This window comes from Psammomys obesus, unplaced genomic scaffold, assembly GCF_907164565.1.
Source record: "Psammomys obesus unplaced genomic scaffold, mPsaObe1.curated_primary_1811, whole genome shotgun sequence".
Classification (NCBI taxonomy): Eukaryota; Metazoa; Chordata; class Mammalia; order Rodentia; family Muridae; genus Psammomys; species Psammomys obesus.
The window spans coordinates 6909966-6927689 of record NW_026586589.1 but is presented as its reverse complement, the minus strand read 5'-3'; the positions used below and the strand labels follow the sequence as shown (position 1 = coordinate 6927689).

Sequence of the window (17724 nt, the reverse complement as noted above, 5' to 3'; positions counted from 1 at the left end):
AGATCCTCTATGGTGGGCATAGGCCTGGCTGTTGTTAGCCCCAACACTGCCCTGCCACCCCTCAAAAAAGAGAGGATCTATAAAAGTAGGTGTTAGGTCTCAGGCTGTCCAAATATCCAGCAACGAGCTAAACTGGACTACAGAAGGATTTCTGGCAGTTAAATGAAAACCAGCATTCCTCTGAAACTTGTAAAACTGGTTTCCATCTGCCAAAGGGACATCTGGCTACCCGTGGCACCTATCAGCTTAGCAAAGCCCATGCTGCCCTGCCGGCTCCCTCACTACCAAAAGCAGTTGTTATACCAGCTAGCCCTCACCTTCTCCTCCACCCTAAACTCCCATCAGCTCCTCTGCTTCCTACCCTCCATCTAGTCATTCTCCTTACAACTCACGGTTCTCTACTACTGCCTTAACCCTATCACGGAGAGGTCCTGTTGGCAGTTTCTTTACTGTGCCCCCACTTACAGTAAGTAGGCAGCTGCCAAGACGGCCCCGATGACCCTTTCCCCTGAAGAGTGCTAGAAGCCGCAATGCGACACACAAGCTTCTCCACGTGCTGAGGAACTGAGTCTCCTACTCGATGGCCCGTAGCGACTTGCCAGGTTTGTGAATTAGCCACATTGTAAAGCAGTCTTCAGCTCTAGTCAGGAATACAAATGAACAATACAAGGCTACCTGGGCCTAGAGCTCTCTGGTAAGGCACTTGCCTAACATGCATGAGACAGGTTCTGTGTTCCATCCCCAGAGTCAAAAAGGGGCAAATACTCACAGCCTAACTGGAAGCCTCCAGGAACGCTGAACTAGAACTGCCCAGCTCCCAAACCCTCAGCCCTACACCACTGGTGGGATGCAATACATTTGGGATAGGTAATTGCACACTGTTGTGTCTAAAAGTATCTCCCCCCCATAATAAATTATTGTAAGTGTATTGCAGAAAAGCCTGATTCTACTTCTCTCCTTCTTGAGTGTTCTGCACTTGTTCTTCAGTAGTGGTGAACACACTTCCTGGGAGACACTGAGTCACCAGCCATGAGCCACCAGAGCCCCTGGCGGCCCCATCTAGGTGATTCCAAACCAGCCAGCTGGCACCAGTTTCCCTTCCTCCTAAGCAACCCCAGGTGGGATGGAGTCAGCTTTCAAATCTGCTGGGGGCCCCACCAGCCTCCCTAGGGAAAAGCAGAGAGCAGAGAACAAGCAACTGTTTATGTGACATACTTTATTTCCAATCTACAACCATTAAAAACACTTTGTAAGTTTACACTGTACAGTTCTCATGTCTGAAATAAGACACAGGGCGAGGAGAGCTGGTGGACTAGACGGCAGTCCTACCACTCCATCTGTCCCCGGAAGGAGCCTTTAAACACAGAAAGGTTGGGGTGGGTATCGGAGTGGGGAGGAGAAGAAAGAGAAAGGGGGGACAGAAAAGTAGGGGAAGGAAGAAGAGCAGAAGGGAGAGGTGGATAGTTGGCCCAAGGATGCCCTTGGTCCCTTCCCTCCTAAGTGGTCCCCAGGGCCCACGACTGCAGGACCCTCACCAGGAAACCGGGCTGAGCAGGAAAGGGCTTCACAGTATTGGCCAGGTTGGGGAGGGGAGCCAGGATGAGGAGGAAAGGCAGTTTCTAGCTCTTCCCCAGGCACTGGGGGTTGGAACTGATTTTTGGCACTGTCTACAAGGTCTCCCTGGGAATCGAGAGGTCAAGGAGGTACGGTGTGGGATGCTGGTGGTGAGTGGGCAGGGGGCTCTCCTGCAGCATTAGGTTCCTTTCCCCTTGCACAGAGGCCCTCTGGAGAAGGTGAGGATCCAGCGCATAAACAAAAAGGGTCCTTTTTGCCTCTTGCCTCCAGAGACTCTCCCCTTTGCCTGCTGTGACCACCTGTGCAGCTTTCCCCAAAACCCAAATTAGTGGGGGATGGTGAACTGGGCTGAAATGAAGCCAGGAAGGTAACAGGGAAGATTGCAAGACCGTCCTTCCCCCTCCAGCTTCCAGAGAGAGGAGATGTCATAGTGTTGTTTCTGCTGGGCCCAGAGGCCCTGAATGGAGGAGTCCTGCTGTCTGGTTGTTTTCCATTATTCATGGCTCAGGCCAGTCCCAGTTCCTGCCCAAGCTGCAACAACAGCTCACCTAGGCCAGCAACCTTGTTGCTGTGGGCGCACTTGTCTCCATCAGAATGAACTGGACGCGCTTTCATACCCCAACTTGCTGGGCCCACTTCAGTGGGTTCCAGGTGGGGGCCAACAATCTGCACTTCTGTCAGCTTTCCCAGTGATGCTTCTACTGCGGGAACAGAGTCGCCAGGGGTGTCTTTGGCAACCTGGTACTCCTAAGGCAAGCCATACTGGCAAGGCCCAGCTGTAGAGGCACCAAAAGATCTGGATAGATGATAGGAATAATGTAGTGGGTGAGACCCCTGTTCAGAGAAGAGATCAACAGTAGAGCCAAGAAAAGAACAAGGGGTGCCAGAGCCCCGTATCCAGTGGAGGCTGAAGGACCCCAAAACACAAAGAATGTTTGAAGCCTACAGGGTCATCCTGGTGCTTCTGAGCGGACCATAAAACTGGGAAACTCCAACTTGGGATCGGTTTCTAGACTGCCAGCTGAGGTCTCCCTTCATGTAAGTGGCAGCTTAAGATGTGGTATGACAAGGGAGCCAGACTCAACTGCCTCAGTCTTTCCAGGATATTGGGAGGAAACCAAAGTCTCTTCCCTTAGGGAAGGGCAGGAAGAGGGACAGAGTCAATGGGGTAGGCAGAGGGTCCCAGGAGGGTGAGGAAGGAAAGTGATCAGTGGTAGAGGTCTGCGGCCCAGTGTCACATCTTCAGTCCCCTTCTGTGAGTCTGTGGATTCTGCAAACTGAAAATGCTGTTGGTTGGGGGGGGGGGGGGAGTTCTGTCAAATGAGCTGATCTGGATGAGATGAAGGCCAGGAGAGAATCAACGGAATGCACAGATAGACACAGACCAAAGAAAAAGAAGTCAAGCTTTTCCTGCTTTACACCAAGGCCAAGAGCGGGCAGGGCAGAGAAGACCCAAAGGTGAAGAGCAAGTTCATGTTCATCACACATCCTCCCAGTAAAAGGTGATGTGGCTGTTATGGGGAGATGGTCGACAAGAAGACAGGAGGCAGAGAGTGGGGTGAGTCTGGTGAGGGGGACCGGAAGAGATGGCACTGCACGATGCATGGAGGAAAGAGGATGGCTCTAGTGAGAGAAATACAATATAAACACAAGACAAGGTAATTGCATATTGGAGAGCAAAGCTTGGAATTGGGAGGTAGGACTGGACACGGCACTTCCCGGATGGTGTGGGGATGTAAGTTTACAGGGACAGGGAGGAGACTTCAAAGGTCACATAAAAAGTCCAAATAAGAGATGTATATAGAATAAAAAAAAATACGATTACTAAAAAAAAATAAAATGTATATAGAACGTCAGCTCTTTTTTTTTTTTTTTTTTTTTGAAGGAGATAACAGGCATGATGTATTTGGTCTTCACCATAGTCACCACGTCATAGCTGGGGAAACTGAGGCATAGCTAGCCACATGATTTGGCAACAGTCATTCAAGTTGGTGCAGTTTATTATTTTGTAAGGAGTCACCTGGAAAGCATGCTTTATCTCAGGTGAGCCTGCATACCAGCAATCAGCTCCGCGGTCGTTAAAGAAGGAGCTGATGCTCCACATTAGTTCCATCTCTGGGAGCGAATAGGCTTGCCTCATGTGATTGACTGATGAAGACAGGAAAAGCCTGGCATGCTTCTCTTCTTACCATGGTCTCCAGGAAACTCAAGAATGAAACCTAAGGCTGGGTATAGTGGTGCATGCCTATAATTCTGGAACTTGGGAGGCAGAGGCAGGAGAATTAACACAAATTTGAAGTCTGCATAGCAATTTCCAGATCTGCTAGGGATACACAGCGAGATCGTGTCTAAAAATATAAAAGCAGTCAGGCAAACAAAAAGCAATGGAGTATAATTTAAATTGTGTGATATGAGGATTATAGTAGGTAGATCGGGGAAATGAGTTTTTTCTTTTTTTCTTGGCAGTCCTGGGCAAGACTGAGATATATTTATAATATATATATAATTGAGATATAATATATATCTCAATAGATATATATTACTGAGATCTATATCTGCAGTTCTCACCTTTTGATTTTCTAGTTTTGTTTCCCAATACTAGAGAGAGAACACAGGGCCTTACCCCAGGTGAAGCAATCATCTAACACTGAGATTTCCAGCACTTTCTACAAACTTTGAGATAAGTTCTCAGAAAACTGCCCAGACTGAGCATGAACTCACTCTATAGACCAAACAGACTTTGAACTTGATCCTCCTGCTTTAGCCCCTGAGTAGCTGGAATTAGAGCCTGTGTCATCAGCCTCAACGCTCTGGCTTTGTTACATGCGACTAAGGTGGGACACTGTTTTTGATGCCCTTTGTAAATCCTTGGGGTCATTTACCCAAAGCAGAGTTTGCCTGAAACACCCTGTTGTTGTTAATAAAAATGGGCTGGGAGGAAGGACTCCAATAATGGCGTGAAAAGGCCTGGATAAGGAATACAAGCAAGTACCATAGGATCATGGATGGAAGACAGCCCAGATAAAAATCTTAGAGCTAATGATAAACATTACATAGCCCAACACTTATTTTCAAATTTACAGCAAACATACCCCTCCCCCCAATATCCCAGCTCAGTGCTCAGGGCTCTTGTTCAGAACCTAGAACTATGAACACTGGCTGAAAACGCAAGAGCTCTGAGTGGCTGAGGCTGTGAGTGTGAACACCGTGGTCACTGGTGCTTAACTATCTCCCAGGGAGCTAACCCTATAGGTCCTCTGTCCGGAAGGTAAGGCCCAAGGAATCTGCAGGATGCTCACAGGGGTTAGGTGTAGGGGTCCCGGACTACCCACTGGAACAAAGGTCCAGAATTGCATTTCTTGTCTCTGGGTTCGGCAGTGTTATGTTTGGGATGCCCCGAATCTAGCCAGTGTCCCAGTGAGTTTGTACAGAAAATAAGAAAGAGTCCTGCTGTAAAGATGGTGACTTCCTGGTTCCAGGCTCCAGGTGAGAACTGTACCTGTTTTCTCACTTGCAGAATGAGAGCACTAAGCCCTGTCATGTCAAAACTGCCTCTTAAGAGTTGACGAGGAGAGACTGAGGAGAGATGGGGGGATGTGACCCCTCAACAGTAAAGTGCTCTAGAGAGGATGGTGGGGGATGGTTGTTACTACAGCGAGGTGGCAGAGGGAGCTAGTGGGCAGTTAAGGCTGGAACTAGATCTGTTCTGGGGAAGAGGAAGAGTCTGGGTGGTCTCTGGGCAGGAGACAAAGCTGAGTGACAGCTATGTCCATGAAAGGTACACAAAGCGGCATGGTGGCACCCAGTCAAATCTTTAGAATACTCAGTTTTGTCTCCTGAAGATGAGCATCCCTAGAGAGACCAAGAGACAGGGCCCAATTCTAGGGCCTATAGAACACGATCTCTGGATGGCAGCCTTAGTGGAAGAAGGACTAGGAGGAAGGCTACAGGGCAAAGGAAAATGGATTCTAATGCCTGTTCAGTCAGGGGCTCCCAAAGAGCTCTGAACTTCATTTCAGAACCAGTCACCATTGCCTCCAAGACAGTCTAATTTGGTTTATCCCTAGAAGAGGTGAGAAGACATAGTTTAGTTTCAGTCATGTAACTCATCCTCATGTCCCCAGCCAATTTGTGTCAACCCGTGGGCACAAGCCAGACAATCTTTTAGAGGGCTGGACCCCAAGGCTCCTTGGAACATTAGGGAGGGAGGGAGAAAGAAGAGAGAGAGGAGGGAGGAAAAAGGAGGTAGAAAGCTGAAGGAGGAGAGAAAACAGAGGTGCACAGACAGGATGGATAGGAGGAAGGGTGTTGCTCCTTCCCACGACCGCAGGCCTCCAGGGGCGTGGCCCTGTAAGCCAGGCAATTTTCTGCTTTGGGAATGTTACCAAGACATAAAAAGCATTTGAAGAAACAAACAAACTTAGAAATTACATTTTTAAAGAGTAGATTTACAAACCAACCCTTCCACCTCCCCCCAAAAGAAAACAGAACCAGTTACCAAGTAAAACGCTAAAGATCAAACCAAACCAATATTTACACACAACATTTTCAACCCCATTAAGCCCCACGTCCAAAGGCTTCTGTAGGGACAGTGACAAGCAGCCTTGCACAGTGGCAAGCAAGAATTAGAAACAGGGACTGAAAACCAAGACCTGGAGCTTGCAACACCTGTTGGGGCCACAGGAGCCAGGTGCTGAGACAATGGAAATGCACGACAACCCAGATGGAGGACGATGGTAAGGCTGAATGGTCCCTAAGCCCTGGGGTTCAGGCCTATGGGGACCTTTCTCCAAGCCTCCCTGGCTCTCAGCAGCTCTGGGAGGTGGCAGAAGGCCTCTGGTGGCTTGTGGCCTGGTGTGGTTCCCCTCAGCTGGAAATAACCTTAGAGGGGCCTCTGACCTCTTCAAGGAGAGTAGTAGCATCCTGGAGGGACCTGGCCCATGGTCCACCGGCCTGCTGACTTTGCCCATGCAAGTTATTAGGACATGAGGCAACAGCTGGTAGAACGGGCTGACCCTGATATACTGCCCATAGGGAAGGGGGCCGAGGGGCTTTGGGTGGCTGGTCCAGGTGTTCCTTAAAAGGTAGCCTGGGAACTGGTAGGTGGGAGTGCAGATGCATCTCCCTAGTCCTGAAGCAAACCAGCTATGCAGTTGGATCTCTGCCTTTCTGATGGGGAACTCTGCGCAAAAGCCAACCCATCCCTGGATGAGTCCAGATCCCCAGCCAGGGACGGGAGGGTAGCACATCACATGTGTACAACTGAAATTGGTTCACTGGCACCAAGGGGAGGCACGCGAGCCTCCCCATACTGCAGCCGAGTTCTACGGGCGTGGCTCAGGCAACTCCTAGGGCTGTAGGAAAGACAGGCAGTAGAGCTTGGGCTAGAAGAGCCATGAGTGGCTATAAGGCTAAGAGAAGGGCTGGTGAACAGGCTGGCAGTCTGGTAGACACTCTCAGATCCATGTGCAAAGCTGCAACAGACAACATTCTAGACGTTCATTCTGCTTCCTGCGAGTTCTCTCTTGGGGAACGTGGAGGGGTCGCTGTGCTCGGAACAGAGCTGCGGTCCTCCGGGTTTGACTCATGAGGAAAGATGTTGGAGGGAGGGGAGGGATGCGAAGGATCATGGAGGATGGCTGGGGGAGCGGTGACATCATTCTGGCCTGCACTTTGTCTGAAGCATTTACAGTCTGGCCTTTAGAGGCCGGGCCAAGTACCGGCTGAGGAGGGAAAAGTAGTGCTCTGAGACCGGATGGCCAGTGGTACTGGAGGAACGAGGTACAGAGCCTGAGCTCTGCCAAGGGGCCCTTCTGACAAAACCAGGAGATCTGAGCCCGGTGCTGAGCTGCCTCAGCCACATGGGGAAACGTCATGGTGTCGCGTTGTCCCCGTGGCAAGAAAACCTCTAATAAATTACCTTGGGGGCTTTGGGGGAAGGTAAGTTAAATTATTAAAATAAAGTAAATCACCTTAAATATTTATAGTATGAAAAATTCAAATAAACAATCTAGGCAAGAAATGTTTGTAGGCCCTTGTCTTGGGCTTACGTCCGGGGACACTGGCCTCTTGGCGCTCTCTCTGGCCTGACAGAGTCTCTCCCAGGGAGCATTTCTGCCCTCTGCCTGCTGCAGGATTGTGGCACCCACCCATGCTACCAAGAAAGAGGCCCTACGGACCGAGGCACAGCATGTAGGCATTTACCTACATCAGGTGTTGAGATGGACGACACCCATTTCTGCTCTCATGGATCTCCTACGGAAGCTGGGCCTTCATGTGCCCCTGGCAAGGGAGTCAGCTCTTCTGGCCTCTAACTCTAAACCCTATACACTTCTACCTGCCTCCCGATTCTTGCTACATATAGGTACAGGCAGGGAGGATCCAGGGCTCCAGGATTCCAAGTGGACTTGGCCCTGGATTCTGCTCTATCATATCCCCCTTCCCTGCTCCAGGAAGACCTTGCAACCAGAGCATAGGGCTGGAAGGAGAAAGCAATGGTGACACTCCCCAGGCCCAGCTCTCCCAAGAGCCTTGAGGTGGGCCCTAAGCAAAGTGGTATCTTCTCCTCCACATGTGGTCAGTAGGGTGCATCTCTGTAAGCCCTGTTTCCTGGAGCCTGGCCAGAAATGCCTCCTTTTCTGGATCCTTCTAAGAAGTGGTGAGGGTGGTGCCAGGCCCCCTTTAAGATCCAGAGCTGACTTGCCGAGCTCTTCAGGTGCTTCTGAGGCCCAGTCCTGGTTAGCCAGGGTTGGTCTTTCTCCTGCTCACTGCCTTCCCCTGGAAATCAGAGGTCTCTTCCCAGCAGTCAGTGGGACACCCTGCTTTACCTTGATGTGAAAGCTCTTCTCTGGCAGTGGTACAGCTGCTATTCCTCCTGGGCAGAGCGAGGCTGAGGCTGTGACCCCTTGCCTCATCTCAGGGTCTGGGCTGCTTGAGGCGGGAGCTTAGCTGCTCTGTGACTCACTGGGGGGCTGCCCTCTCCTCCCCACCCCAGCTTGACTCTGAAGGGTGCAGCCTGCACTTGGAAGGAGAATGCCGGATGGTGTTGCGGGATGGCCGGACGAAGCAGGAGGCCAGTGACTGGGAATTACAGTCACAAACGGCATCCTGGAAGAGACAGGGAGAAGAGGGTTAGGAGCAGGAGGCTACAGCCACCCAGTAACCAGGACTCAGCCATCTCTCACACTGCTTCCCAGGGGCTGCAAGCCTGTTCTAGACCGATTTTTATCACACTGATCCTGTTAGGGTAGCAATGGATCCACATTTTAATAAAGTCTGTAAAGAAGAAGGCAGCCATTGTCTACAGCTGAGATTCTCAACATTTTACAGCATACACTGACCAGCATGGTGTCATCCCCAAAGCCCATTTTTCAGATGCTGCTGTGAATGGCTAGGTCTCTGCTGGTTTGTTTTTGTTGTTGTTTTATTGAGTTTGGGCATTTTGCTTGCATGTATGTCTATGTGCCACAAGTATGCGGTGCCTACAGAGTCCAAAAGAAGGTGTCAGATCTCCTGGAACTAGAGTTATAGACAGTTGTGAGCCACCATGTGAATTCTGAGAACCGAACCCAGCTCCTCTGGAAAAACAGCCATTTTTTCCTCTGGAAAAAATGCTCTTAACTGCTGAGCCATCTCTCCAGCTCCCGGGTCTCTACAGTGTTCTACTAAATGGAAATAGATATTTTCCAATTTACTTCCTCTCCCTCTCTCCCCCAGTGTAGGACCTAGGGCTTTGAGCAAGCCAGGCAGGCGCTCTACCCCCGAGCTACATCCTCAGCTCCAATTGACTTTTCAGTTAGTTTCTTTGGGTCAGGGTCATACTGTGAAGCTCCAGCTGGCCTTGGATTCTCTATGCAGACAGGGCTGGCCTCGACCTGCGGTGCTTCTGTCTCAACTATTCAAGAGCCGGGATTACAGGGATGCAGTGTCATGTGCAAGCAGTACTGGGGGTTCCCTGATTCATTCTTGATGTGTATTTAGGTAGCCATTCTTTTTTGTTGTTGTTGTTGTTGCTTGAGAAGGTTTCTCTGTGTAGCCCTTCCTATAGACCAGGCTAGCCTCAAACTCAGAGATCCAACCGGCCTCTGCCTCGCATGTGCCACCATATTGGTCTCACTCATTCTTTAAATTATTATCAGATCCCAGAAATGGTTCAACAGCACTGCTACAAAACCCAACTGCTCTTCAGTCCTGGCTCTGTCACTTACTAGGCGAGTGACACATCTACAAGCCTTTACCTCTTCTCTATGGTGAAAGACATGTTGTGTTTCTCAGCAGTGTGTCGGTCAAGTGAAGCATGACATGCAATGACAGGGCTCATTACTTACTAGGCACTCAACACATCTCAGCAACACATTCCTTGTTCTTTCCTTTCTCCTTTTAAGTGTTGGGAATTGAACTCAGGGCTTCCTGTGTGCTGGGCAAGTGGTTTCACCATCAAACTACACTCCAGCCCTGTTCTGTCCCTGCTTCCCTTCTCTTTTGAAAAGAGGTGTATTTAGTTGTATGTGTCTGAGTGTTCTGCCTCCTGTATGTAAATGCACCACGTGCGCGCAGCGCTCAGAGGCCGGAAGAGGGCATAGGATCCCTCGGAACGGGAGCTATAGGCGGCTGTGAGTCATCGGTGGGTGCTGAGAACTGAACTCAGGTCCTCTTGAAGAGCAGTGAATGTTCTTAACTGCTGGCCAGCTTCCCGGACCCTCACTGTTCTGTCCCGCTGTGACAGCTTTATGAACGTGATGGCGCTTGTTATTGCTGCTTTGTTTTTGGAGACAAAGTCTCACCACAGAGACTTGGCTGGTCTGGAACTTGCCACGTAGACCAGGCTGGTCTCAAACTGATAAGAGACCCTTCTGCCTCTGCCTCCAAAATACGGGATCAATGGCATGAGCCACCACCTCTGGCTTGTGATGGCTCACTTTATATCATAGTGACTAAGACACGGGGCACTTAAACACCACGACCAACATTATTCTAGGCATTCATATGAGGGTGCATTTTTGTAAGACTGAAACCTAAGTTTTCAGGCTAGGTAAAGAAAATTACCATCTTTAATGCGGGAGGGTCTCATCCAATCAGCTCTCTTAAAACAGTTGCCTCTCCCCCAAGGTAAGCAAATTCTTCATAGCTGACAATCTTCAGACTGGAACACTGGATTCTTGTTCCTGCTTCTATTTTTTTTTTAATTAATTTAAACACGTTTATTCATTTATTTTGCACTGTGGGATATATGTGTATGCATCCATGCAGTGGAGGTCAGGGGCAACTTTCCTGAGTGTTTTCTTACTTCACCTGTGAGTGCCAGGGATTGGACCTAGGTCATCATATTTGATGGCAAGCACCTTTTGCTGCTCCCTTTTCTTGCCTTCAGACTTAAACTGAAACAAGAACACTTTCTGGCCATGAGGATGCCCGCTTTTAGACTGGGTTAAAGTCATTAACTCTCCTGGTTCTCAGGCCTTGAGACTCAGACTGGAACTAAACCACTGGCCAGACCCTATACAAGACTCTTAAAATCGAAACTCTCATTCATTCTAATGTTCATTCATATTGTCTCTCCCCTCCTTCTCACTCTCCCCTTCCCCCTCTTCTTCTCTCCCTCTTTAATGTACTAGGACTAAACCCACGGCCTCACATCTAGACTTATATGGCACAAATGAATAAAAAACTGATCTAGACAATCTCTTCTGAAATACTATTAGACAGTACAACAAATGCCTCACAGATCTCCAAATATTCTTTTATCCTATTTCTGCAAATCAAACTTAATGAAATAATCTGAAATGTAATTTTTTTTTAAGGCAGGGTTTCTCTGTGTAATTTTGACTACCCTGGAACTTGTTATGTAGACCAGGCTGGCCTCAAACTCACAGAGATCACCTGCCTCCGCTTCCTCAGTGCTAGGATTCAAGGTGTGCGCCACCACCACCCAGCTTTCTCCTCTCTTACGTTCTTTCTGTTTTTCCATTTTTAATATTTTATTTTCACCTGAATGTGAAAATAAAATTTCACATTTTATTTTGCCTGCATGCATGTCTGTGTGAGGGTTTCAGATCCCCTGAAGTTGGAGTTACAGACGGTTGTGAGCTGCCATGTAGGTGCTGTGAATTGATCCTGGGTCCTCTGGAAGAGCAAGCAGAGCCATCTCTCCAATCTCCTTTTTCTTCTTTTAAGATTTATTTGTTTTATATCTGCGTATATGTCTGTGAGTCTGCATGGGCCTTTGTGCATCATGTGTATGAAGGTGCCCGCAGAGGCCAGAGGAGGTCAGGTCCCTGAAACTGGAGTTACGGGCAGCTGTGCACAGTCTGATGTGGGTGCTGCAAACCAAACCTTGGTATTATTCATGAACAGCAAAGGCTCCTAACTGCTGAGTCACCTTTAGACCCCCCCACTCCCTCCCTCCTTCCCCCCTTCTTTCCTCCCTTCCTTGAATTTGCCTAAGGACCAAGTAGAACACCGCAGAACTCTGGTTTTATAGCTTCCAGTTCAAGCACCTAAGAGATGTTGACTCAAATCCCTCTGTCTTGGAAGAAAAAAAAAAGGGGGGGGATTCAATCGAGAGGAGAGAGAGATGCTCTGTACAGAGTCAGGCCCACTCTCAGTTCCATAAGACTCTCTCATCCTGCAGAGACCACACCTTCCCCCCCACCCCCAACACTAACTTAGACATATTCCTATACTAAACCTCAGATAATTCCTAACACAACAGAATCGGTATCAGGAGTGGGGTGCGTAGCAAGACATTCTCCTAGGACTCAGATGTGAAGTCTTGGGGTGGGGAAGTGGCCGTTAGTGAGTGTGTTATAGCCAGTGTTCTGAGAATGAGGGAGGGGGGCCCTGATGTTTAGCTTTTTACAGCCTTTTTTTTTTTTTTCCTTCTGGCATTCATCCTCTTACTACAGCAATCTTAAACTACCAAGGCAATAGTTCCACTAAACACAGAATGCCCAACGAGCCTACTCCATAGGCACATCCCTTCTCTGGGGGACGCTGCCAACCCCTGTGGCATGGTGGCAAGGCAGATAGCTGAGCTGCACCCACTAGTCTCTTCACACTGGGTCTGTGCTATCTCAGGTCAAGAATGTTCACGTCCATCCCACTCAACATAAGAACTCTTTAAGTTCAGGCTGTGGTGGCTCACGCCTTTAATCCCAGCATTCAGGAGGTAGAGGCAGGCTGGTCTCTATGAGTTCTGGGCCAACCTCATCTATGGAATGAGTTCCAGAGATATTTGTAAGACACACAAATATCTTCCCTGAGTTTAAGAGTCAGAAGAGGGTCCTGAGATGAACCTTGTTGCCAGAATGTTTACCTTGAACGCACAAAGCCTAGGATACCATCCTCAGCACCATATACAAACTACATGTCATGAACATACCTGTTATCCCAGTACAGAAGCAAGGGAATCAGGTCATCCTCAGTCACAAAGAAAGTTCAAGGTCAGCCTGGGCTACACAGGACTCTGACTTTAAACAAAACAAAACAAAACGCAGCACAAAACAAGATGGAAGAGTTTGAACTCTAGGCTAATCCCCCTTTCTGAGAGAAGGGTTAAGTCCATCCTTACCTCACTGGAAAGGACCAATGCTCCATCTCCGTCCCGAAGGACACCATCCTTCCCCACCTGGGAGAGCATGGTGGGTCTGACCTCTTCGCTACCACCTGCCTTGGCTGCCTTCTTATTCAGGATCCTAGCTACGCCCTCGGGTTGGTGGTAGCTGGCAGGGGACAGGGGCTCTGGTTTCTTGGAGCTTTCCTCTCCTGCTGCGGTAGTGGGGCTCGGTGCACGGCCACACACATTCCGGAAGAACTCTTGCACGATGCCATACTTGGGAGGCTCGGGCTTGGTTCGGGCCTCAGACATGCCCAGTTTCCAGACTGACTCGGTACTCCCCGAGTGCTCCACCACACTGAAGAGGCTGGACAGCCCATCATTGATGTTCCTCAGCACCGGGCTATCCCGTGTGGTGGTGGAGCGGGCCCAGGCCGAGCCATTCTGCTTGCCTTGGTGCAGGTTCCACAGGCTGCGGTCCTTGGTGCTGTCCAGCTTGGATACTGATCGCCTCTGGAGCTTGGGTGAGCCGTACTTAGGCGAGCAGCATGGCCGCTCAATGCGAGAGTGGACCTTGTCCAGGGAGGAGGAGATCTGTTTGCTGCGCACAGACATGAGCGAGGAACTGCGGGGCGACCAGCTCTTGCTGTGGAGGCTGCTGCGGGGAGGATCAGTCTGCAGGCCCACACTGACCGTCCGAATGGTCTGCGTGCCCACGCTGGCCAGACCTACCGTCTGGCTGGACGTGCTCTTTACCTTCCTCTCCAGCGAGCCGGAGCGCATGGCCTGCCGCACGCAGTTGGTGATCTCCTTCATGTCATCGCTCATGTTGCCCGACATCTCAAAGTCATGCAAGGCTGCAGGGAAAGCAGGTCCGGAACCCTGGCTGTTGCCCCCGGATCCTCCATCCAGGCGCTGCCGGGAGAAGTTGCAAAGCCAGCGGCTGTAGGCGCTCTCAGCCAGCCCGTCAGCTTCGGCTGACTCCTTGGGCTTGGCTGTGGTGAAGAGGAAGCCTGGTTCAATGAGGATCTTGCCTTCCTTGTCGTGGACCACAGGGACACCCAGGCGCCTGGCCACTGGGGGACTATAGTAGACTCGGATGCCTGTCTTGTCTGGGGCAGTGTAACTGCGCTGCATCTGCCTCCCTGCAGGCTCCTGGCAGGCCAGGGGACCCACACGGCTGCAGTCCCGGGTGGAAAGCCCGGGCTTCTCCTTGGAGTCTTTCTCAGGCTCCACGGGCTCAGTGCTCACAAAGGCAAAAGCAGGGCTGTTGGGCAGCTTCTTGTTCCGGGCATCTCCACCAGCAAGGTAGGGGGAACAGTCGAGCAAACTTTCAAACTCAGACATGGAGGAAACTGATTTGGTCCTGGGAAGAAGAGAGGAAGAAAATGGAATTAGTGGAAAAATAACAGGTCGAGCATGCCAGTCCACTTACCTGGACACGCATGCGGGGGCCACGCCAGTCTCGACTATCTTTTAGAGACAAGCCTGCTGGTAGCCCCTCAGACCCTCTCTGCACTACTACCCATATACTCAAGAGGCACGGACACCAGGCTCACACTCAACCTCAAGCCAGTTCAATCCCCCTGAACACAGCCCTCAGCACAAAATGGGTGGGATCTGGAGTAAACACCTGGCCTCCTTAGCTGGGGTAGATCCGATTGGTTCAGCCTCTGCTGGCTCCCAGGTTCCTCAGCAATCCTGAGCTCCAAGTACCCACTGCCTAACTGGGTAGTACCCCAGGCCCCCATCCATCAACCATTTGAAATTCCTTTGACCTGCTGCCTTCATTCCCTGTCTCACGTCCAGGTAGGGTTGGCTACTGAGTCCTCTAGACATGACTGGTCACTAGGCAATTCTGGGGGCATCTCCAACTGTCCCATTAGACAGAGGGATGTACCCAGGCACCAGGGCTGGAAATGGCAGAGCTAGAATTAAAGCCTGGTCCTCTGGCTCCAGTGACCCCCCCCCACAATGTTCAGTACAGCCCCTCACTTCTTTCATGGAGGGTGTTAATGGTGGGAACACTATCCCTGGGTGACCCCTTGGCCACCGCATGAGGCACAGTGGACACTGCCCAACAATCCCAGGCACGGATATCTACCATGACTCAAAGTCCAGGGAGGAACAGGGATCCCCCAGAGGAGCCGAATGGCTTCTTTGCCAGCAAATGCAGCTGAGGCCCCAGTTTTCCATACTCAGAATCAATATTAAACAGAAAGCTGCAATCCTCATGGCCCCAAGCTTTTCAGTTCCCGAGGGACTGAGGTTCCAAAGGCAAAAAAAAAAAAAAAAAAAAAAACAACCAAAAACATCTGGTAGTTCTCCCAACTCTCATGGAGGCAGGAGTGGACGCATGGGACCGGGGAGTGAAGACACTCAAAGCCAAAGGTCCACGGGTCTGGGGCCAGAGCTGCAGGGTGGGGCCAGGACTGGGGGAGGGGTGAGCGGCCAGCACCTCTTTAAGCCGGTTCCCCCAAGCTCAGCTTCAGAAACTCCGTCCTTGTCATGGATCTTCTCACTTCGTGTCTGTCAAAGAAAGAGACGAGAAGGGTTAGCTCTGGAGACCAGTCTGTGAAAGGGAGGTGACAGCAGACCAGTGTGGGGGTTGAGCCCAGGACTCCACACGTGCACGCTCTCTTCCGGGGTGTAAGATGCGGTCAGCAGCAATCCCTTACAATAGCAACGTGACCCAGGCTCTGGTACCTGGAGGGCAATGAGGGACCACGGAAAGAGGGACTGTCTGAGACTTAGAACTTATTCTGTGACAGTGCTGTACAGTTGACGGCGATGACAGAGATGGTGACATTTCCCCAGGTCTACAGACACAGCCCTTAGGGCCTATGAGTTATCAGAACTGCATCGCTAGCCCTGTGGGTCCCCGCAAAATACTGTGTTTCAGATCCCCAGCATAGGCATTTGCCCTCTCTAGCCCCATTTTCTTCGTAGCATGCCATCCTGAGGGGGAAGGACGATGTGAAGGGCCTGTATATAACTCAGCTCTGTGTTCTATGGACAATGCCCCCTGAACCTGCGTGAGAACTCCTCCAACGTGACCCTACCGTCCCCACTCAGGACTAGGCCAGGGCAATGAGACAACTGGGGCCCAGAGACTGACAGTGACTTACCAAAGACCGCACAACTACTATGAAGGCTTGCTTTCTGTTGATGTCTAACTGAACTAGCCGGGAGTTTCTCCCAGGCATGGTCAGACCGGCCCCAGTGGAGGACCCTTCCCATGTCTGAATCATAGGGCAGTGATCCTGGGGCTAAGAAGCCCAAGGTGTAAGAAGGGTGTGGCTTTGGGGACAGAGTTAGCACCCTTCTCTCACGTTTCCCACGAGCAAGGAATTTTCTGGAGCCGATGAAGCATGGGGAGCAGCGATGCCCTCACCTCTTTCCAGCTGTTGTCCTGCTTCTCCAGGTCTGAATGCTTCAGGACCCAGGGCTCGGCAGCCTTCTGCAGCTGAGAAAGGCAAAGGGTATATGCTGGTGGGCAGGGCCGCTCTGAGCAAGGCTACTCCCCAGCTTCAGTTCCACAGCCCATATAACCCACATCGTGGGCCCGGCATTAGCTTCTCAGTGGGCAGCAGCACTGAGCCCCCACAAGATGGATTTGGAAAACAGTAACACAAGTAGCTACTGACAGGCATCTTCCTGAACCCACGGCTCAAACTTTGCTACTTTAGGAACCCGATGCAAGACAAATAGAACAGGGGCAGCAAAAAAAAGTCTCCTCAACATGTCTGAACAACAATCCCAGATGAAGATGTTAAGCCTAGGCCCCGTGGTAGGGGGAGGACTAGGAGCACCGTGTCACTCTTGTGGCTAGCTCTTTTACTCCCATGACTGCCCTGAGAGGTGAGACGGTCAAACAGCCATCCTCCTTGTGTAAATGAAGCCCAGAGATCAGAGGTGGCTGGTCTCAGGATGGGCATCCTGACCAGGAAGCCCCTCTGTGGTGGTTTGAGTGGAAATGGCCCTCATAGGTCACAGGGAGTGGCATAATTAAGAAGTGTGGCTTTGTTGTAGTAGGTGTGGCCTTGTTGGAGGAAGTGTGTCATTGGGGGTGAGCATTGAGGTTTTAAATGCTCAAGCCAGGCCCAGCGTCACTCTCTCTTCCCGCTGCCTGTGGATCTGGATGTGGAACCCTCAGCTCCTTCTCCAGCACTGTGTCTGCCTACATTGCACCATGCTTTCCATCATGACGATAACGGACTAAACCTCTGAGCCTGTAAGCCAGCCCCAATTAACTGTTTCCTTTATAAGGGTTGCCATGGTCGCAGTGTCTCTTCACAGCAATAGAACACTGACTAAGACACCCTCCCTATCGGCTGCTCTCTGGGCTGCTTGGTTAGGCTGATTTCACAGAGAGCAAAACCTGTATGTGGATGTGGGGGCTGACCCCTGTGACCCTAGCTCTAGAGGGGGCAGAAGCAGGAGAACTGAGCACTCCAGGCTAGTCTGGGCCAACTACAGAGATACACCGAGACTAACTCTCAAAACAAACAAAACCAAAAAAGAAAGGACAGGGGAAGGGAAGAAGGAGGTAGAGAATAAGAAAAAAAAAAAAAAAAAAAAAAAAAAAAAAAAAA

The 17724-nt window shown here is 50.5% G+C and overlaps 1 protein-coding gene across 2 annotated transcripts in view; it reads right to left on the bottom strand.

The window, feature by feature from the left end:
• Nucleotides 1–1204: 1204 nt before the first annotated feature.
• The window catches only part of Soga1 (suppressor of glucose, autophagy associated 1), a 66043-nt gene continuing 49523 nt past the window's right edge, over nucleotides 1205–17724 (bottom strand). For both annotated transcript variants that reach the window (XM_055602207.1, XM_055602208.1), the window contains 4 exons: nucleotides 16524–16595; nucleotides 15588–15658; nucleotides 13145–14495; nucleotides 1205–8682 (listed from right to left, as the gene is read on the bottom strand). In XM_055602207.1, the coding sequence (XP_055458182.1) occupies nucleotides 8536–8682; nucleotides 13145–14495; nucleotides 15588–15658; nucleotides 16524–16595 (1641 nt within the window). In that variant the 3' untranslated portion in view covers nucleotides 1205–8535. The remainder of the gene's footprint in view (nucleotides 8683–13144; nucleotides 14496–15587; nucleotides 15659–16523; nucleotides 16596–17724) is intronic.